This window comes from Oncorhynchus nerka, linkage group LG24 (genome assembly GCF_034236695.1).
Source record: "Oncorhynchus nerka isolate Pitt River linkage group LG24, Oner_Uvic_2.0, whole genome shotgun sequence".
Lineage (NCBI taxonomy): Eukaryota > Metazoa > Chordata > Actinopteri > Salmoniformes > Salmonidae > Oncorhynchus > Oncorhynchus nerka.
This window is the reverse complement of record NC_088419.1, coordinates 33,541,795-33,564,768: the sequence shown is the minus strand read 5'-3', so window position 1 is coordinate 33,564,768 and position 22,974 is coordinate 33,541,795. Positions and strand designations below refer to the sequence as shown.

Below are 22,974 nucleotides of genomic sequence, written 5' to 3'. Positions count from 1 at the left end.
TGCTTGTGGTGGCTATCCTTGGAAAGCACATTCTAATTCTGCGTTAATTTACGGGGAAAACGCAAACTGGAACTCTCGTTCTTAACTCGTGTCGACAAACCGCTCGGGCCTGATGGATGTATCCCTACCTTGTCATCAGTCCCTATCTGAATGGCCCGTGCTACCGGAACTTGCCTACCAAGGAAGTCGTTTCCATCTGTTTCTCCCTCGCGTAGTGGAGTAGACGGAGAACAGCAAGAAGATTGGACCAGCGCTGATTGGAACAATGTTAGAAGTTGTGGAAACCGAAGGCAACAGCATGCTGCTACGCGGACTGGAGTGTCTGATAGACATTCTGAGCAGATTGTCATGAGGAATAGCGTCGCCGCACTGGTGCCTGATCTACCTGCGCCTTCGTCGCTGGGACTGCCTATATACAACTACGCGGACTCCAGCAGCAGCTTAGTCATTGAATTCCACTCCTTTCCCTCTCTCCGGATCTGACTGGGCACTGCCTGCTCTGGACCTATCACTGGGAGCAGCAGGCGAATGCTATCCTGCTTCTCGTGGGCCTGAAATGTTCCACAAATTGTGGGAGGAATGGGCAGATTTCCCCATCAGTTGTATTGGGCAGTTCAAATGGTAAGAAATTACTCAGTCACTGGAGCAAAAACGTTGTGCTATCCAGGACCACAAGTACAGCACATCAATAAGGTGCTCCCAAACATTTTAAACCTGCATCAGCAAACAGTCTAGCATTGTTCATGTGGGATTCAATGTCATTATGAAGGGCAGCTCAGAACAGCTTAGACCACCTCACCTCTTGGTCTAAGGCACTGCATCTCAGTGCAAGAGGCGTCACTACCGTCCCTGGTTCGATTCCAGGCTTCAACACATCCGGCCATGATTGTGCGCCACCCTATGGGACTCCCAATTGGTCCAGCGTCACCCGGGTTTGGCCGGAGTAGGCAGTCATTGTAAACAAGAATTTGTTCTTCACTAACTTGCCTTGTTAAAAAAAAATATATGGATTTAAAAAAACTGATTGGGTCTCTGCTTGACACCAACTACCGCCCCATAATATCTGGCCCTGTGCCCTCCCTAAATCACGGCATTGAACACTTCAGCAGACGTTTAGCCCTCCATAACTGGCTACGAGACTATTGCAGCTGTGGGTCTAACATTGATTGACAATTTTGATCCCTTCTGGAAACAAAGCTGGTTTCATAAAGGAGGAAGGGATCCACTTAAATAATTTGGGTTCCTGGATCCTTTCACAGCATTAAAAATGCTGCATCGAGACAAGGATTTATTAGTGACCCAATCCCAGCTCAGTTAATCTCTACTAGTTGGGGAACCCTGCTTTAAGGTAATAATACAATATTTTATATAGCACTATTACATAAGGAATCTCATACGTAGATTTACTCCGCAAACTATAATCTGCAAGACATTTGGGGCTGGCTTTACTATAGCAACACTCAAAATTGTGAAAAGGTTTAAAAGCAACAATTGGACAATGGATTAAAATACTCCAAACTGTTAAATGTTTTTAATCTAATCAGATATCGACTGAATTACAGCAGATAAAACAATATACTGGCAGACAAATAATAGAGTTCAGGTAATGGTGAGAATTCAGGTATTACATTTAATATAAAATGCAAGTTTCGTATAAAGGCACTCATACATTTTCTTAGTATATTAGTTTTTATACTTTGATAAAAATCTAGAAAACTGTGCCTCATTTTCATATGCTGGATTTGCACACAATATAAAGCGGATGGACAAGGCTGCAGCCACCAAACTGTGCTTGGTCCAGACCTACCTGCGCCGTCTAGACTGCCTCAATTATTCATTTCTGTTGTTCACTTGCATAATTCAACAGGTGTCAAGAAAGGGATACTGATACGATTGCAGATCTAAACACTTGGCTCTAGATTACACCCACCTATACATACTTACATCACTATAATCTAAGTGTTCCTTTTCAGAAGTTGCTTTCATTCAACGCACAATTTGTAAACATTTCAACTGTACTGTTTTTTTTTTTTTTTTTTTACAATTGCAGAAAAAATACACACCAAAATCAAGTTATTTCTTGTGATGCAAGTGTTGAGACAGTGCTTTAAATTCCAGACGAAGCACACCAATGTATTCCATTGAGCTCATTACTGGCCTCACATCAAGGGGCCTCGTGAGCTGGGCATAATACAAAAATACTAGTAACATAAATAGTACCAGTCAAAAGTTTGGACACCTACTCATTCAAGAGTTTTTGTTTGTACTATTTTCAGCATTGTAGAATAATAGTGAAGACATCAAAACTATGAACATATATGGAATCATGTATTTAAAAAAACAAGTGTTAAATCAAAATATATTATATTTGAGATTCTTCAAAGTAGCCACCCTTGGCCTTGACAGCTTTGCACATTCTCTCAAACAGCTTCATGAGGTTGTCACCTGGAATGCTTTTCCAACAGTCTTTCAAGAGTTCCCACATATGCTGAGCACCTGTTGGCTGCTTTTCCTTCACTCGGTGGTCCAACTCATCCAAAACCATCTCAATTGGGTTGAGGTCGGGTGATTGTAGAGGCCAGGTCATTTGATGCAGCACTCAATCACGCTCCTTGGTCAAATAGCCCTTACACAGCCTGGAGGTGTGTTGGGTTACTGTCCTATTGAAAAACAAATGATAGTGGGACTAAGCGTAAACCAGATGGGGAGGCGTATCGCTACGGTAGCCATGTCAGTTAAGTGTGCCTTGAATTCTAAAAACATCAGACTGTGTCACCAGCAAAGCACCCCCACACACTCATACCTCCATGCTTCACGGTGGGAACCACACATGCAGAGATCATCCGTTCACCTCCTCTGCATCTCATAAAGACAGCGGATGGACTCAGACCAAAAGGACAGGATTTCCAGTCTAATGTCCATTAATCATGTTTCTTGGCCCATGCAAGTCTTTTCTTATTAGTGTCCTTTAGTAGTGGTTTCTTTGCAGCAAGTCAGCATTTTCCAGATTGACTAACCTTTATGTCTTAAAGTAATGGACTGTTGTTTGGCTTGCTTATTTGAGCTGTTCTTGAATTAATATGGACTTGATCTTTTACTAAATAGGGCCATCTTCTTTATACCAACCCTACCTTGTCTCAACCCAACTGATTGGCTCAAACGCATTGAGGAAAGAAATGTCACAAATGTACTTAAGGCACACCTGTTAATTGAAATTAATTTCAGGTGACTACCTCATGAAGCGGTTTGAGAGAATTCCAAGAGTGTGCAAAGCTGCCATCAAGGCAAAGGGTGGCTACTTTGAAGAATCTAAAATATATTTTGAGTAGTTTAACACGTGTTATTTCAGTTTGTTTTCACTATTATTAAAAATGGTAAAAATAAAAAAGGAAAACCCTTGAATCAGTAAGTGTCCAAACATTTGAATGGTACTGTATAAGAAATTGTGAACCATCCAGAGGTTTGGGGCCAAGTGGAGTCAGAGGGGCGGGGACACTCCGGGAATACCCGAAAGCATCCCTTATTTACCGGCGCAAGTCAAAGGGCCGAGGCTATTACGCATGAGGGAAAAAGAGAGAATGGATAAAGGAACGGACAAAGAAATAAGGAGTACATAGAACAAAGGACAGAACATTGAGATAAAGACCAAGAACAGCTTAAATGAAGAATGTATGTGTGATTCCCGGTGCAGCGAGCCAAAGCCAAGATTAGCCACAAAAGACCATTTAATTAGGTGATTTTGGAAAGCATCTTCGGTTTGTAAGTGAAGTGCTCTGTATTGAGGTAGGATTTTGTTAACCCTTTCTTGAACCGGTCCTCTCTGGACCAATCACAGTTCCTTCATTTTTACTCAAGTATGACAACTGAAGAATGTTTCCACCACTGCCAGATTAGTAAGGCCACATTGACAACAAAAAAGGGCTTCAAAAAAGTGAAATTCAGTCAAACAACCACCTTCATTCAAGTATTCACACCCCTTCCACATAGTTGTGTTACAGACTGGATTTAAAATTGATTAAATTGAGACGGTCACTGGCCTACACACACGCACAATAACCCATAATGTCAAAGTGGAATAATGTTTTTTTATAATGTTAAATGAAAAAGCTGAAATGTCTTGAGTCAATAAGTCAATAAGTATTCAAACCTAAATAGAAATTAGGCTTAAGTCATAATAAGTTGCATGGACTCTTGAATGACCCATCTGTACCCCAGATATCAAATTATCTGTAAGGTCCCGCAGTCGAGCAGTGAATTTCAAAACACAGAATCAACCAGAGAGGTTTTGCAATGCCTTGCAAAGGGCACCTATTGGTAGATGGGTAAAAATAAAATTAAAAAGCAGACATTGAATATACCTAAGTTATTAATTACACTTGGTGTATCACTACGAAGATACGAGTGTCTTTCTTAACTCCATTGCCGGAGAAGAAGGAAACCACTCAGGGACTTCACCACGAGGCCAATGGTGACTTTAAAACAGAGTTTAATGGCTGTGATAAGAGAGAACTGAGGATGGATCATCATTGTAGTTACTCCACAATACAAACCTAATTGACAGAGTTAAAAGGAAGCCTGTACAAAATAAAAAATATTCCAAAACATGCATTCTGTTTGCAACTAGGCACTAAAGTACTACTGCAAATTCAATACATTGAGTAACACCCAATATTTTCAAGCATAGTGGTGGCTGCATCATGTTATTGTACAATCCAGGTGTGCGAAGTGCTTTCAGGCTTACCCAGAAAGACTCACTGCTATAATGGCTGTCAAAAGGTGATTCTAACATGCATTGACTCAAGGGTATGAATACTTCTGTGATTGATATGCCCTCTGCCTGAGGCCTCCAATCACTAAGTCCACCCATGTCATTACAAATGTGTTCGCAGTCTTTATGTTAACAGGGAAAACCGAATGGCACAAGCAAAAGTGGGAAAGTTTCACCAAGTCAAATTAAACTGACAAGTGGATTTTGCTCCTCTCAAAGACAGGAAATAGGTGGCTGAAAATGAGAGAGTTCAGGTGGGTGGGGCATGCGGGTTGCGACACTCACAATGGGTTCCCATAGGAGAACCCATTTTTGGTTCCATGTACAACCCTCTGTGGAAAGAGTTCTACCAGAAACCTTTTTTTTTAAAGCGTAATTTACCTGATGGAATACTCAAAGCACAAAGGGTCCAACAAAAACACAAGGAAAAAAACAACTCACGTTAAAAGTGTAAAAAAATAAAAAAGTTGATCATTAACAAATATTTATTTAGTCTCTTGTGACAGCCGACCTATGACTGGGTGTTCCCCGCCCAAGGATGACATGTGACAAGGAATCTACTCAAAGTCCACTCCTACTTCAATACAATAATGTGGATTTGTTCAAATTGTTTTCTAGTATCTTGATAGCATTAAGACCATTGTTAGCTCCCACGTAAGGTGCATCGGTAGCATCCGAATAATAGTTGCACTAAAACATAGTAGCCCAAGTCTATTTATGCAAATGATAGGCTACTTCAACAAAAATGGGATAAACTGTTAACATTAAGTCACAATCATTGGTAAAAAACAAAATCCAGGCTGAGAGGACAGAGAAAAGTAGTTCTTTCCTAGTGCTCACAGGTTTCTTATCAGCTGAACTGTCTGGCAGACGGTAAACAGCTGGAGGGAAGCCCTAAAGCCATTATTATTTATTTTTTTTAAATAAAAAAAATATAAAAATTATTTTAAAAAATAAATAAATAAAAATCGGTACATTATGGTAAAGTTGCGGGCACTAAAACAATTTTTACAACAGGTTTGGTGGTTGTGACAAGCCATCACTAGAAGACGCATTGCAGTGATTATTTGGCCAGTACTGCGGCGCAACCTACATTTTTATTGCATGCAACTGTAGGTATAAAATTACCCATTGCAAGACAGGGGTGAAGATCGTCATGAGAGTGGCAGAGCTGGGGATCAAACCCCGGCCTCCTTTAAAATGTGTCTGTGCGTGCGAGCGTGACAGGTGCGTCTGCGTGTAGATACGACAGGTCCCAGAGAGAGCGTATACAAAGTGGTTCCCTAGCCTTTCACATCCACCTTCTTAAAACAAAAGACATGATGACTTTGGGACAGTTCCCAGGACATCTTTTCAAAATGGACAGACGGCAATGAAACTTAAAAATGTATGCACATTGCAAGATCAAATGTATCATGCTTAGGGTCATGTATAAAATGCTGGCCAGGCCAATATTTCAGCTATGCCCCCATACTTTAGGATGACAATGCCCCCATCCACAGGACACAAGTGGTCACTGAATGGTTTAATGAGCATGAAAACAAAAATGTCCACCATATGCAATGGCCGTCTCAGTCACCAAATCTCAACCCAATTGAACACTTATGGGAGATTCTGGAGCAGCGGTTTTCCACCATCAACAAAACACCAAATGTAATTTCTCGTGGAAGAATGGTGTCGCATCCCTCCAATAGAGTTCCAGACACTTGTAGAATCTATGCCAAGGTGCATTGAAGCTGTTCTGGCTCAACTCCCTAAAAAACTCCCTAAAAAAAGTATTATATTGGTGAGACTTAGGCCCAATTCTAGGCCCAATTCTGTATAAGGATTGCATGCGAACACACGTAAATGCTGTTTATGCACTGTTTATTTTGCGTAGGAGTTTACCCACCTATTGAGGAAAAATACATTTTAAAAAAATATAGGGAGCATTACTTTACTCACAGCAAATGGCGATCCGTGTTAACCCACCTATTGTTTAGCACTTAGTGATTCATATTCTTAAAGAGCAACTCTGCACAATGTGAAACAGTGACACTGTTCTCCCCAGGGCCTTTATTATTTTGATTCTGTTCACAAAACGGAGGAGAGGAGCATCCAGCAGCGTGGTAAATAACTTCGTTGTAATATCCCAAACAGACGTGGCAGCTTCACCATTAGGGATTCAAGCATTACATGTACCTTGTATAATGTCTGTGATCATTAGACAAGGGCTGCATCACAAACCACATAGAACATTCAGAAAGAAATATATTAGAACAGATGTGAATGACATGTAGATTAAAGCTCTAAATCGGCAATGTCATCTATAAAATAGCCTCCACCACTCTACTCAGCAAACTGGATGTAGTCTATCACAGTGCCATCCGTTTTGTCACCAAAGCCCCATATACTACCCACCACTGCGACCTGTACGCTCTCGTTGGCTGGCCCTCGCTTCATACTCGTAGCCAAACCCACTGGCTACAGGTCATCTACAAGTCTCTGCTAGGTAAAGCCCCGCCCTATCTCAGCTCGCTGGTCACCATAGCAGCACCCACTCGTAGCACACCCTCCAGCAGGTATATCTCACTGGTCACCCCCAAAGCCAATTCCTCCTTTGGTCGCCTTTCTTTCCAGTTCTCTGCTGCCACTGACTGGAACAAACTGCAAAAATCACTGAAGCTGGAGATTCCCATCTCCCTCATTAGCTTTAAGAACCAGCTGTCAGAACAGCTCACAGATCACTGCACCTGTTCATAGCCCATCTGTATACAGCCCATCTATCTACCTCATTCCCATATTGTATGTTATATTATGTAGTACTCATTAAGCTAATTTTCATTGGGAACTTATAAGATTTAACCACACTCTGAATAGCACATTCTAAATTAGGGAAGAGGGTACCATTTGGGACAAAGCCAGTATGTTGTGGAATTGGAGTGGTTCTAACCTCTGCTTAAACCCTCCAAGACACTAGTGACCTCTACAATTCTACGTCCCCAGTGTTTCCCAGCTTGGTCGTTAGACAAACACACCCACCCGGCCATTCCACATTTGGTTCACTCCAACACTTGATTCAACTAGTCTTCAAGCATTTGACGAGTTAAATCAACTTATGCTGGAGATTGAATATCTAAACCAAATGTAGAATGGGCAGGGCCCCCCCAAAAAGAGACTAACAGTCATACACATTACGTACGGGCGGTCTCGGGAATCAAACCCACTACCCTGGCATTGCAAGCGCCATGCTCTGCCAACTGATCTAAAGAGGACCAGCTCTCTAATCACTCAATCATTCATTCCGGGGAGCCACACAGATAATTTGTAACTCCCTCATGTTGCAATTAAAAGGGCCATAAAAAGCAACATGATTGGCACCATTAAGTCATTCAAAACATGTCTTCGATCATTGATTACAATTATGGAAACCGGGTACCAAACAGACGTTGCCGTTCACTGCATAAGTAGGATCTGCTTTCCCCAACGAATCTTTACCTTAACCCCTGGCATGTAAAAATGACCTGGGTTCAAAGTGTCCCCCCTAAAAAAATACTTCAGCTGCGCTTGAGTTTCCTGACCCCAATGGAAATAATTGAACAGTCCATCAAATCGGTCTTAAAATCCACCATCTGTGCTTGGGGGCAATGTGGGCAGCAAGATAGCGCTGACAAAGATGGTTGCCTCGCGTTGAGCCCTTAGGAAACTATGCAGTATTTTTAAATATATTTTTTTGTATTATTTCTGACATTGTTAGCCCAGAAAATCTTAAATGTTTTTACATACAGCCGGGAAGAACTATTGGCTCTAAGAGCGACATCAACTTACCAGTTACGACCAGGAATATGACTTTGCCGAAGCCGGAAACTTTGTTCAGACCACCACCCAGGACATTGGATCTAATCCCAGAGGGTGACCCAAAACAAATCCGACCACGAATCAATTTTCGAATCCATTGTGCTCCTACAGGCAGAAACTCAAATAGGGTGTACCCGCGACTAGCACCATTCAACACTTCAAGATTGTTTTGATTACGCAGACTGGGAAATGTTCCGGGAAGCCTCAGAGAATAACACCGATTTAAAAGGCTGACTCGGTGAGTGAGTTTATAAGGAAGTGCATTGGAGATGTTGTACCCACTTTGACTATTAAAACCTACCCTAACCAGAAACCGTGGATAGATGGCGGAATTTGCGCAAAACTGAAAGCGCAAACCACCGTATTCAACATGAAAAGATAAGGCAGGAATAACTATATTCCTAGTTAAGGCAATCAAACAAGCGAAATGTCGGTTTCAGGACAAAGTCGCAATTCAACTGCTCAGACACAAGACGTATGTGGCAGGGTCTACAGGCAACGATCAGGCTACAAAAAGAAACCAGCCACGTCACAGACACGGAGGTCTTGCTTTCAGACAAACTAAAAACCTTTGCCTGCTTTGAGGGAAATGCATTGCCACCGACGGGGCCCGCTACCAAGGACTGCGGGCCCCCCTCTCTCCTTCTCCGTGGCCGACTTGAGTAAGTCATTTAAATGTGTTAACCCCTGCAAAGCTGCTGGCCCAGACGGCATCCCTAGCCACGTCCTCAGAGCATGCACAGACAAAAACAGTAGTGGGCTTGTTTACCAACAACGACGAGACAGCCTACAGGGAGGAGGCGAGGGCCCTCGGAGCGTGGTGTCAGGAAGACGACCTCACACTCAACGTCAACAAAACAAAGGAGATGATCGTTGACTTCAGGAAACAGCAGAGGGAGCACTCCCCCTATCCACAAATGGGACAGTAGTGGACAAGTGGAAAGTTAAGTTGACGTACACATCACAGACAAACTGAAACTGTCCACCCACACAGACCGTGTGGTGAAGAAGGCGCAACAACGCCTCTTCAACCTCAGGAGACTGAAGAAATTTGGCTTGTCACCTAAACCCACAAACCTTTACAGATGCACAATTGAGAGCATCCTGTCGGGCTGTATCACTGCCTGGAACGGCAACTGCACCGTCCTCAACCGCAAGGCTCGCCAGAGGACGGTGCGGTCTGCACAACACATCACCATGGGCCAACTACCTGCCCTCCAGGACACCTACAGACCCCAATGTCAGAGGAAGACCAAAGAGATCAAGTGCAACAAATCACATTTTATTTGACACATGCGCCGAATACAACAGGTGTATTACAGTGAAATGCTTACCACCCGAGCCACTGCCTGTTCACCCAGCTACCATCCAGAAGATGAAGTCAGTACAGGTGCATCAAAGCTGGGACAGAGAGACTGAAACACAGCTTCATCTCAAGGCCATCAGACTGTTAAACAGCCATAACTAACAGAGGCTGCTGCTTACACAGACTCAAATCATTGGCCACTTTAATAAATGAATAACTAGTTTAATAATCTTTATTTACTAATTTCATATGTATACACGGTATTTTATACAATTGATTGTATCTTGGCTATGCCACTCGGCCATCACTCATCCATATGTTTATTCCATCCCTTTACGTGTGTATTTGGTAGTTGTGCAATTGTTAGATTTTACTGTACTGTCGGCTCTAGAAGCAGAAACATTTCGCTACACTCGCATTAACATCTGCTAACCATGTGTATGTGACCAATAACATTCTATTTGATGTCTACCAAAACCAGATGAAGACTGCAATGTTCCTCTTACAGTAAGCTAAAATTATTTGACCTACCAATATGATCCAACTCACATTTTTACCCTTCCTTGCAGTTTGCGTCAAAGATGAGAAATTCTATTTCAGAGTATATGGCGTATCCCCAGAGTCTTCGCAACTAGAAAGGTTATTCAACTTTCCACACAGGCCTCCATTTTGAAAACCGACTATATATGTTACATCATACACCTTCCTGAAATCTTCAATCTGTAGTTTTACTTTTGGCAACAATATATATATATATATATATATATATATATATATAATAATTAAATAAGTTTAGACTTGGCAGGACAGAGGGTCGTCACAAATATACAGCAAACAATATCTTCAGTATTTGTGTGTGTACCGTTACATCATTGTAGTCAGCGTAATGGTATCAGGGGCTGTATGTGTCAAGTGTGTCAGTAGTAGTGCTGATCTAGGATCAGGTTCCCCTTGTCCATGTAATCTTATACATTGTGCTCTAAAAACAGCTAAACTAAATCAAAACAGATCCTTTCAACAACAACAAAATGTGCATGGTAACACCAAGGGAGAATAGTCATGCACGGAGAAACAGCTGCGCTGATTGTGCTCTATCCAATCGTATAGCAGAATCTACAGAGTGAGACAGACCTGCCCAAATTATGCAGAGCATTAGACATGTTTGCATAAGACACACCTCGCCAATGTTGTTGAAAGAACCCTTGACCTAAACCTTTATCAAGCGGCCACTTGCTGATGTGATTGAGAGTGAGCACAAGAGTGACACTTTTTGTCAAAATTATAATTGAAACGATGCACACTTGCATTACAACTGCCACTTGTCAATATTCCACATTTCAAAAGCCATTCGTGCGCATCTTGTGTCCCGCTGCGACCTGTTTTGTAATATAATTTGCTTTAGACAATGGTGGTTACTCTGCTTCGCCTCGTGGTTATGATCACATCACAGCCATGACAAATTTCATAACACATGGCCTCATGTATTATTGCTTAAATGAAACACTGGCAGACAAATGCACACTACGGTAATATTTAAAAACTGCACCAAAGCACTTTTCTACTCACCAGTGACTTGAGTTGATTTAGCTAACGTGGCCTGCCTGCTCAATGTGCCTGCTACCTAATAGCTAGCTTCATAGACAGATGGAACTAGCTAGTGATTGTGGGCACTGAAACAGCATGTATACTTTATTTGCAATGTTTGACAGCTTGCTGAAGTTAGACATGTTCTCATAAATCAGTCCTGAGCGCAGCAGCAGCTGACTTGATACACTCCGCAGTGCACTACTAGCTTTCTTCCAAATGTTTTTTTACTTGAGAAATACCGCAAAATGCATTTCCCAAACTCAGTCCTTGGGACCCCAAGGAGTGAACATTTTGGTTTTTGCCCTAGCACTACACAGCTGATAAAAATAATCAAAGCTTGATGATTAGTTGAATCTGCTGTGTAGCGCTCAGGTAAAAACCTCAAATGTGCACCCTTTGGGGTCCTAAGGACTGAATTTGGGAAACCCTGCCTAAGCGAGATGTGGAATTGAGTGACTAAGACCTCTTCGGTGAAAACTTCAAAATCAATTAGATTTCTTGATTTATTCAGACTATTTTGAGGGTGAAATGTTGCTAGTAACATAAGAGGGATTGAATTCCTTAACTACTAGAATGGCCATGGTCATTCTGACAATGATATCAATTGCGTAGATATTCCATAATAAATAGCAAAATGAATACATTTGTTAAAATATGTAATAAACCTCAGGACAACAAATGTAAATCAGTCAAATGTTTAATCTAATTTTTCCTGCAGTCAGAACAGCCAAAAAGTGGACGAAATCTGACATTTCAAGCCACCTTCTGGCCATGCGACTTGTCTGATTGATTTGCCTTCACGTGGTTAGATGTTATTTAGCATATCTTGTTGCTTGCTAGCTACTCTGACAGTTTGACAAAAACAGGTGGTAGGTAGCTAACTAGTTTGTTAATTGTTTACAAACAAATGAGTGAATGTGCTAGAATGCTGAACAGCTTCCTAGCTAGCTGCGGCTCGCCAAATAGGACTTGCTTGGGAAGTTTGATAATCTTATGAGGCTTTAAATGTGTTCTTAGACTGATTTTGAACATTCAAAGCAACTGGGAAAGGTCCATGGCAGGCATTGTTGCCTTACCTTGCTACATAACTTGAGTGATATGAAGCGTGAGCACCAATCAGCCTACACCACTACGCACACCCCTGTCATTACTATGCCAACTAGCGTAGCTATGAAAGAAAGTGACTGCCGTCTGAACACACACAGATCTGATGTGGTCACCTGTAACTTAACGTTTGGTCAGTATTCCATAACGGATTTGAGCATTAATGCCTTCAGTGTGAACAAGGTTTAAGACAGTTGCCTTCCCAGCTAATGTCCCATCCAAACTATATTAAAACCAATTTCAATGTGAGATTGACCCATCGTCATACACATATAGATGTGACCTTAAGACAAGATGACATTGACAATGGGTGAAAATATTATCAATTGTCAAACTGAGAATTAAGAGACTGCTAACCAGTGTAGCGTGACTTGACAAATAAGGAATCAGCAATAGACATTTCAGGGAAAAATACCCTTTTTTATTCTGTATTTATGCTGTAACATTTGTGTGTTGACTGGTCGGGCAGAGGAATAAGCGTGTGATGTCTGCTAAATTAACAAGTTGATTTCATTGGCATGGCACAGCCAATGTCTATTAAGCACAGATAAAAACTCAACACGCTATTCTGTTCTTTTTAAATACATAGTATCATGTTTATGACCTTTGTGATTGTGTATATTAAATGGATTTATTAGACTGGAGTCTATTGATGCCCATTTTGACAGGCATGGCTTTTGGATGTAGAAATGCTCAGAAAGTTGTCTTCTGATATTGTTACGTTCTAATGGACACTAGAGAAGCTTAACCAAGTTGAATTCTTCCCAAAGGGTCATTACAGCTGTAATTCAGACCAAGACATGGCTTCCCCCATGGTGGTATTCATACCCCACTTTGGGTGGAGTCTCCTGATCTATAAACATTACATCATTCTTTCTAAGCAGGGAACTAAGCGATACGAGCCCTCAACGGTTTCTCCCCTTATCAGTACTGTCACATGCGATTGTTTTCCCTGCACTCAGCCCCTCCCGAGCTTCATTACGGCACCCCTCATGTCACCTTTGTAACTTATGTTCCTATACTCTGAGTAGAACAATGTTCACCCCAGAATCCAACAATATTTATCTCAAAGTACTGCTAGTGTAAAATACACACATTTAGAAAAAGTCAGGGACAGGTGGATTCAAGGTTAAAATTACAAATTTGAAAACAGTCAGATTAACCGTCTTGGTGGTTCTAGTGTTAATGAGGTAGCAGAAAAATACATACAAAATTTGTGAGTACATATTGTGATGTACATATTACCTCAACTAACCTGTGCCCCCCGCACATTAACTCTACCGGTACCCCTTGTATAATGCTTCGCTACTGTTATTTTATTGCTGCTTTTTAATCATTTGTTATTTTTAACTTAACTCGTTTTTCTTAAAACTGCATTGTTGGTTAAGGGCTTGTAAGTAAGCATTTCACTAAGGTCTGTTGTATTCCGTGCATGTGACAAATACAATTTGATTGGAGTTAGGTGTGGTTCCCCATATCAGAACTGCATTTTGCATTGAAGGACAAGAAAACACCAGTATGACTGGTGTGAGGTTAGGATAAACAGTCTAAAAGAAACTTACCTGAACCATTTCTATGCCTCGTTTCCTAAGGGAAAAGGAGAAAAGGAACCCTCATTACAACTTCGTGGCAATAGAGAATACATCAGATAAGTCCTTTTAACATGTCTACTATGAGATAGCTGTCCGAAACCCTCACTTTGACATGACAGATGGGGATAATAAAAAGTTTATTTTAAATTAAAATTTGCGTGACAAACCAGCCGTAACACGACCTTAAGCACACAGCAAAGACAACACAGGAGTGGCTTCGGGACAAGTCTCTGACTGTCCTTGAGTGGCCCAAGCCAGAGCCCGGACATGAACCTGATCAAACATTTCTGGAGAGACCTGAAGATGGCTGTGCAGCGACGCTCCCCATCCAACCTGACAGAGCTTGAGAGGTTCTGCAGAGAAGAATGAGAGAAACTCCCCAAATACAGTTGTGCCAAGCTTGTAGCGTCATACCCAAGGAGACTCAAGGCTATAATCACTGCCAAAGGTGAGTACTGAGTAGTGTCTGAATACTTACCAGATTTTATGTATCTCAGTTCTTTATTCTTAAAAATGTGGCGGGGGAAAACTAAAACATGGGGTAGTAAGTGTACAGTCGTGGTCAAAAGTTGAGAATGACACAAATATTAATTCATTTCAGTCTGCTGCCTCAGTTTGTATAATGGAAATTTGCATATACTCCAGAATGTTATGAAGAGTGATCAGATGAACTGCAAAGTCCCTCTTTGCCATGCAAATGAACTAAATCCCCCAAAAACATTTCCACTGCATTTCAGCCCTACCACAAAAGGACCAGTTGACATTGTCAGTGATTCTCGTTAACACAGATGTGAGTGTTGACGAGGACAAGGTTGGAGATCATTCGGTCATGCTGATTGAGTTTGAATAACAGACTGGAAGCTTCAAAAGGAGGGTGGTGCTTGGAATCATTGTTCTTCCTCCGTCAGCCATGGTTACCTGCAAGGAAACACGTACCCTCATCATTGCTTTGCACAAAAAGGGCTTCACAGGCAAGGATATTGCTGCCAGTAAGATTGCACCTAGATCAACCATTTATCACATCATCAAGAACTTCAAGGAGAGCGGTTCAATTGTTGTGAAGAAGGCTTCAGGGCACCCAAGAAAGGACAGCAAGCACCAGGACCACCTCCTAAAGTTGATTCAGCTGTGGGATCGGGGCACCACCAGTACAGAGCTTGATCAGGAATGGCAGCAGGCAGGTGTGAGTGCATCTGCACGCACAGTGAGGCGATAACCTTTGGAGGATGGCCTGGTGTCAAGAAGGGCAGCAAAGAACCACTTCTCTCCAGGAAAAACATCAGGGACAGACTGATATTCTGCAGAAGGTACAGGGATTGGACTGCAGAGGACTGGGTTAGTCATTTTCTCTGAATCCCCTTTCCGATTGTTTGGGGTATCCGGAAAAAAGCTTGTCCGGAGAAGACAAGGTGAGCGCTACCATCAGTCCTGTGTCATGCCAACAGTAAAGCATCCTGAGACCATTCATGTGTGGGGTTGCTTCTCAGCCAAGGGAGTGGATTCACTCACAATTTTTCCTAAGAACACAGCCATGAATAAAGAATGGTACCAAGGCATCCTCAGAGAGCAACTTCTCCAAACCATCCAGGAACAGTGCCTTTTCCAGCATGGAGCACCTTGCCATAAGGCAATAGCGATAACTAAGTGGCTCGGGGAACAAAACATTGATATTTTGGTCCATGGCCAGGAAACTCCCCAGACCTTAATCCCATTGAGAACTTGTGGTCAATCCTCAAGAAGCGGGTGGACAAACAAAAACCCACAAATTCTGACAAACTCCAAGCATTTATTATGCAAGAAGGGGCTGCCATCAGTCAGGATGTGGCCCAGAAGTTAATTGACAGCATGCCAGGGCGGATTGCAGAGGTCTTGAAAAAGAAGGGTCAACACTGCAAATATTGACTCTTTGCATCAACTTCATGTAATTGTCAATAAAAGCCTTTGACACTTATGAAATGCTTGTAATTATACTTCAGTATTCCATCGTAACATCTGACAAATATCTAAAGACACTGAAGCAGCAAACTTTGTGACAATTAATGTGTCATTCTCAACTTTTGGCCACGACTGTAGATGGAGACAAAAAAAACAATTTGATCCATTTGAGTAAGGCTAACGTAACAAAACGTAGAAAAAGTTAAGAGGTCTGAATACTTTCAGAATGAACTGTATATACACCCATTGATTCTTGAATATATAAAGTCAAAACATTTAGCAACTAACTATCAAGTGGAAAGTTTTAGCATGTGTATGCCCCACTTGTGGTTTTGTTGAATTAAACTCATTTTTGACAGTATGAACACAATACCACAGTTCAGAAGGTAGAGACACCATCAATTTTATTCCATAGGTTGGGCTCTGCATTATGCAGCAGTTGCAAAAGCATATTTTTCACTGGCTGTCCAATAGTTAAATACAACGATTGATAGGCAGCATTCAAGCAATTCATCCATTATTGGGTTAAAATACACATACATTTGTTAAGTCATCCACCACAATCGCTAAGGCGCCAATAGCTAAATGAGAGCAGCAGGGCAACATATCAATGTGCTATGTAGATATAAATAAGTGATATCCATTTCTTCCCATAGGCTGCGGTCGTCCTTACCTCCAAGCGTTTACTCAACTTGGATATCTTTGGATGCCGACAGCCGTTGCACAATTGGAAGACTTAGCTTGGACTGTAGCCTAGAAAAGCATATTCCTACTCTTTTCCCGCAATCCATTAAATGCATTTGGTGTGTCATAGTAGTCTCTGACTCAACATATACCTGGTTTCAAATGCTGATTTGAAAGTCATTAAGAAAACAAAACGTTGAATGATTTTTTTTTCGCAAACATTCTGTCTGAATTTAAATGCAATCTAGTTATATGTCGCTATAATCTGATTACAATATTTTAGCTGGTAATTTAACGGATTACATTTACAGTTTTATTTTTTTAATAATCCATTACTCTAACCATTACCAGGTTATGGATTAATTTCCTCTTTTTTTAACAATATCCTGACATTCTAAAAGCAAATATTTTGAAGGAAAAGGGTCTGGATTTTTATTATCTTGTTTGCTTGCTGTCCACTTGAGGAGTCACTGCCACTATTGCTAAAGGACAGATCAAAAATTACTGTGGGGGCAGGGGTGGTCCAAAAATAGAGGGTTGTCAAACTTTTTGGGGGGCTTTGGGAGGGTTGTCTGTTATATACTTAATATTTTTGACCCTTTTTTTCTGCTCAATTTTGTGGTATCCAATTGGTACTTAGTCTCGTCTCATCGCTGCAACTCCCGTAAGTACTCGTGAGAGGCGAAAGTCGAGAGCCATGCGTCCTCAAAAACCACAACCAAGCCGCACTGGTTCTTGACACAATGCCCACTTAACCCGGAAGCCAGCACCAATGTCGGAAACACTACACCTGGCGACCATGTCAGCGTGAACTGCGCCCGGCACGCCATGAGTCACTAGTGCATGATGGGACAAGGACAGCCCTGCTGGCCAAACTCTCCACTAACCTGGACGACGCTGGGCCAAATGTCGCCTCTGCCCAATGGGTCTCCCCGTCACGGCCGGCTGCGACAGAGCCTGGACTCAAACCCAGAACCTCTAGTGGCACAGCTAGCACTGTGATGCAGTACCTTAGACTGCGCCACTCAGGAGGACACACACACACACACAACAGGGGAGGATAGTGCATTTTTTCTTGGTTTACATTCAAGCTACTGCTCATATTCTCCTTATAAATATTGGCTTGACTTCGTTTTGATATTCTAAAGTTTAGAAATGTTGATGAAGGTTTGGTATAGTGTGGCTATTAAGCTTTAGCTACTGCAGGCCTATGATACAACGGCAGTGCACCCCGGTGCTCCAACGGACTCTGACAGTTGAACTTGAGGTGAGAAAGTCTGGTAGACCTGAAACTGAGTTAATCCTATAAACTAACAGTAATACATTAAACTAAATAGCCTCCTCCTGTAAAGCAGATGCAGTAGCCATCTGACCAAGAAATGCATGTCGGTGTTGTAGCATGCCACCAGCATTTCGCTCTCTGGGGGTTATGCCTAGGCTTTTCTTCCACACAAAGTATGTGGACATCCCTTCAAATTAGTGGATTCGGCCATTGTCAGCCACACCCGTTGTGAACAGATCTATAAAAATCGAGCACACAGCCATGCAACCGCCACAGACAAACATTTGCCTTACTGAAGAACTCAGTGACTTTAAACAGGCACAGGCCTAGGATACCACATTTCCAACAAGTCAGTTTGTCAAATTTCTACCCTGCTAGAGCTACCCCGGTCAACTTTAAGTGCCATTATTGTGAAGTAGAAACGTCAAAAGTGCAACAAAGGCTCAGCGGCGAAGTGGTAGGCCACACAAGCACACAGAAGGGGACCGCAGAGTGCTGAAGCTTGTAACACTAAAAATAGTCTGTCCTCGGTTGTAACACTTAATAAAGAGTTCCAAACTGCCTCTGAAAGCAACGTCAGCACAAGAACTGTTCATCAGGAGCATCATGAAATGGGATTCCAAGGCCGAGCAGTCACACAAAAGCCTAAGACCATGGGCAATGCCAAGTGACGGCTGGAGTGGTGTAAAGTTTGCCGCCATTGGACTCTGGAGTAGTAGAAACACGTGGTCTGGAATGATGAATCACGCTTCACCATTTGGCAGTCTGAAGGACAAATCTGGGTTTGGTGGATGCCTGCAGAACGCTACCTGACCGAATGCATAGTGCCAACTGTACATTTTGGTGGAGTTGTAATAATGGTCTAGGGCTGTTTTTCATGGTTTGGGCTAGGCCCCTTGGTTGCAATGAAGGAAAAAAAATGTTGTATCCCTTTTTCATCCTCAATTTCGTGGTATCAAATTGTCTCATCGGTGCAACTCCCGTACGGACTCGGGAGAGGCGAAGGTCGAGAGCCACGCGTCTTCCCGAAACACAACCCAACCTAGCAACACTGCTTCTTGACACAATGCACAGCCAAACCAGAAGCCAGCCGCACCAAGGTGTTGGAGGAAACACCGTACACCCGGGATCTGGTCAGCGTGCACTGCGCCCGGCCCGCCACTGAAGTCGCTAGTGGGCGATGAGACAAGGATATCCCTGCCGGCCAAACTCTCCCTAACCCGGACCAATTGTGCGTCGCCCCATGGACCTCCCAGTCGCAGCCGGCTGCGACAGAGCCTGGGATCGAACCCAGTATCTTCCTGTGGCACAGCCTTAGACCACTGCGCCACCCGGGAGGCTTATGAAGGGAAATCTTAACACTACAGCATTCAATGACATTCTAGACAATTCTATGCGTCCAACTTTGTGGAAGACCCTTTCCTGTTTCAGCATGACAATGCCCCCTTGCACAAAGAAAGGTCCATAAAGAAATGGTTTGTCGAGATCAGTGTGGAAGAACTTGACTGGCCTGCAGAGCCCTGACCTCAACCCCATCAATCACCTTTGGAATGAATTGGAACGTCGACTGCGAGCCAGGCCTAATCACCCAACATCAGTGCCCGACCTCACTCATGCTCGTGGCTGAATGGAAGCAAGTCCCAACATCTAGCGGAAAGCCTTCCCAGAAGATTGGAGACTGTTATTGCTGCAAAGGGCAGGACCAACTACATATTAATGCCCATGATTTTGTAATGAGATGTTCCACAAGTATCCACATACCTTGGGTCATGATTGATATCAATTTTTTTACTGACATGAAATCAATCCAAACTGTTCAGTGGCCAGTTGATGAATGGAAAGAGACCTGTTAAAAATGCTGAAGTGGTAGCCACGCTTAGAAACAGTGTTAAGTTATTTTGGGTCGTAAACATTGGAGTTAATTCTGAGGGTGGGGAGGGTGTTCAATTATTTTACAGTACAAGGGGAGGGTCATGTGAAAATATTTACAATGTTTGGTGGGGGGGGCTATGCTGGTCCAAAAGAAGGTGTCATTAAGCCCCCCCACCCCACCGTGCGCTAGTCTGGCTCTGCAGAGAGAGAGAGAGACAGGATTTGTTTGACAAGTCACAACCACAACAATCTAATCAGTTCAAGTAAAATATGCCTGCCCATAGGTTTTGTGAACCACAGGGTAAACATTGCTGAAAAGGGAGACCAGAAGTGTTGTTATCGTGGAGGTTGAGGAACAGTGACACTGTCCCTTTAGTCTTTCTTATCCATACCTCCATCTGAAGGAGTGGCTTTACATAGTGATGCCTTACAGTATTTACAGAACGCTATCCACTGTGTGTGTGCGCAACATGCATGGGTTTAAGTGAGAGCCATGTGACATTTCTTGATGTGTTAAACGTCATGGAGAGGAAATTTCCAACTTCGGCATTTAACACTACTATACTGCTTGAGACCAGGCTGCAAACTTGGGCCATTAACGTCTATTACCTACAGATCAACAGGCGTAGGGTAAACCCACTTTAGCACAAGACTCTATGACTTTCCAGTATTTTGCCACATTCACTTTTCAGTTCATGGCTTTAACAATGAGAAGGGCTGAACACTGCACTTGCCCATAGCATAGTCCGAGGTACAGTTGGGTCAAATTACTGGCACCCTTGATAAAGACGTGCAAAAAAATACTGTCGAAGATAAAAACAAATTCAGAGCTTTGTATGTTTAAAAAAAAACTATTTTATACAAATACAATTGCTCAGAGAAAGATTGTTTAAAATAAATCTCAAAATGAGACGTCAAAAGTAATGGTATCCTTAAGTTACCTAGAAATAAAATCAATTAAACCTGCATTATCATTATAATTGATATTAAGTTAATCTCATTAGAATTGTGGCCTTCCATAGCTTCCTGTTTCACTGGGATATGTAAAATGAGGTAACATGCACAGGGCTCTAAATAACATTTTTCATTGGTAGCACAACAGAATTAAGAGCACCAGAAAATACGACTTTTTAAAAATCGATTGAGTGTATGAATGATAGCTAAATCTGAAGCACATATGTCCTAGAATCTCATTTGTAACCATGCAAAGAAATTTGCTAAAATGTTGATACAAATACCTCTCATTGAAATGTCATTTGTGGAATATTGTTTTGTTTACATTATGTAAAAACTATTGCATTGGAAACTGTCTGTACACAGTCTCTTTAAGAGCACCAAGTTTGTGATGAGATGCAAGATACAGTATTGCATTCTTTCATTGGTATGATTATTGATCTCCTGAAGAAGCCACCACTTGTCCTTTCTTTCTGTGCCCCCAAATGTTTGGATATACTGGTAAAGTTACCAGGTTGTAAGCTAACAAGCTAATGAGGTAACAAACCTGACTGAAAATGCGGAAAAGAGTGGTTTAAAACAACCTGTGCATAAAATAATATTTTACCTACCGTAAAATATGGTGGTGGGATATTTTTCATCCACTGGTCCTGGGACCCTTGTTAAGGTTAACAACATGAACTCTACCAAGTACTGGGACATTTTATCCAAAAAACCTGGTTGAAAATTGGCCACAAGTGGATCTTACAGCAAGACAATATCCTCAACCACACATACATTTATAATTGACCACAAAAATCAACATTTTGTAATGGCCATCTCAGTCTCCAGACTTGAACCCCTTTGAAAACCAGTGGTTTGAATTGAAGAGGGCAGTCCATAAGCGCATTGGAGGAAAGGGCAAAGATCCCTCCCAATGAGTTCTTCAATATAAAAGCGTATTACTGGTGAATGTGTTTGTGGTTTTTGACAGTGTTTTCTTTCTTCTGGGAATTTTGTATTTATATTGATGTGTGCATTCTCTGTAATTCTGGGCTCATAAAAAGAGACCTTGGACTCTGTATGACTCCTTGACAAAATAAAAGGTTAAATAAAACAGGCTAAGTGTTGTTATACTCACAAGGTGAGGGTGCACAAAGTACTGAAAACAGGGGTGCCAATAATTTTGACACCTAGTTTATTTTATTAATTGTTAACAAAATATACACTGCTCAAAAAAATAAAAAGGGAACACTTAAACAACACAATGTAACTCCAAGTCAATCACACTTCTGTGAAATCAAACTGTCCACTTAGGAAGCAACACTGATTGACAATAAATTGCACATGCTGTTGTGCAAATTGAATAGACAACAGGTGGAAATTATAGGCAATTAGCAAGACACCCCCAATAAAGGAGTGGTTCTGCAGGTGGTGACCAAAGACCACTTCTCAGTTCCTATGCTTCCTGGCTGATGTTTTGGTCACTTTTGAATGTTGCGGTGCTTTCACGCTAGTGGTAGCATGAGACGGAGTCTACAACCCACACAAGTGGCTCAGGTAGTGCAGCTCATCCAGGATGGCACATCAATGCGAGCTGTGGCAAGAAGGTTTGCTGTGTCTGTCAGCGTAGTGTCCAGAGCATGGAGGCGCTACCAGGAGACAGGCCAGTACATCAGGAGACGTGGAGGAGGCCGTAGGAGGGCAACAACCCAGCAGCAGGACTGCTACTTCCGCCTTTGTGCAAGGAGGAGCAGGAGGAGCACTGCCAGAGCCCTGCAAAATGACCTCCAGCAGACCACAAATGTGCATGTGTCTGCTCAAATGGTCAGAAACAGACTCCATGAGGGTGGTAATGAGGGCCCGACATCCACAGGTGGGGGTTGTGCTTAGCCCAACACCGTGCAGGACGTTAGGCATTTGCCAGAGAACACCAAGATTGGCAAATTCGCCACTGGCGCCCTGTGCTCTTCACAGATGAAAGCAGGTTCACACTGAGCATGTGACAGACGTGACAAGAGTCTGGAGACGCCGTGGAGAACGTTCTGCTGCCTGAAACATCCTCCAGCATTAC

General features: G+C 42.3%; 1 protein-coding gene across 4 annotated transcripts in view; it reads right to left on the bottom strand.

Annotated features, from left to right (window-relative positions):
- The window catches only part of itpk1a (inositol-tetrakisphosphate 1-kinase a), a 65,079-nt gene that overhangs the window by 39,528 nt on the left and 2,577 nt on the right, over window positions 1–22,974 (bottom strand). For 3 of the 4 annotated variants that reach the window (XM_029631612.2, XM_029631610.2, XM_029631614.2), the window contains one exon: window positions 14,165–14,189. The exons of the other annotated variant lie outside the window; for it this stretch is intronic. In XM_029631612.2, the coding sequence (XP_029487472.1) occupies window positions 14,165–14,189 (25 nt within the window). The remainder of the gene's footprint in view (window positions 1–14,164; window positions 14,190–22,974) is intronic. 4 annotated transcript variants of the gene reach the window in all.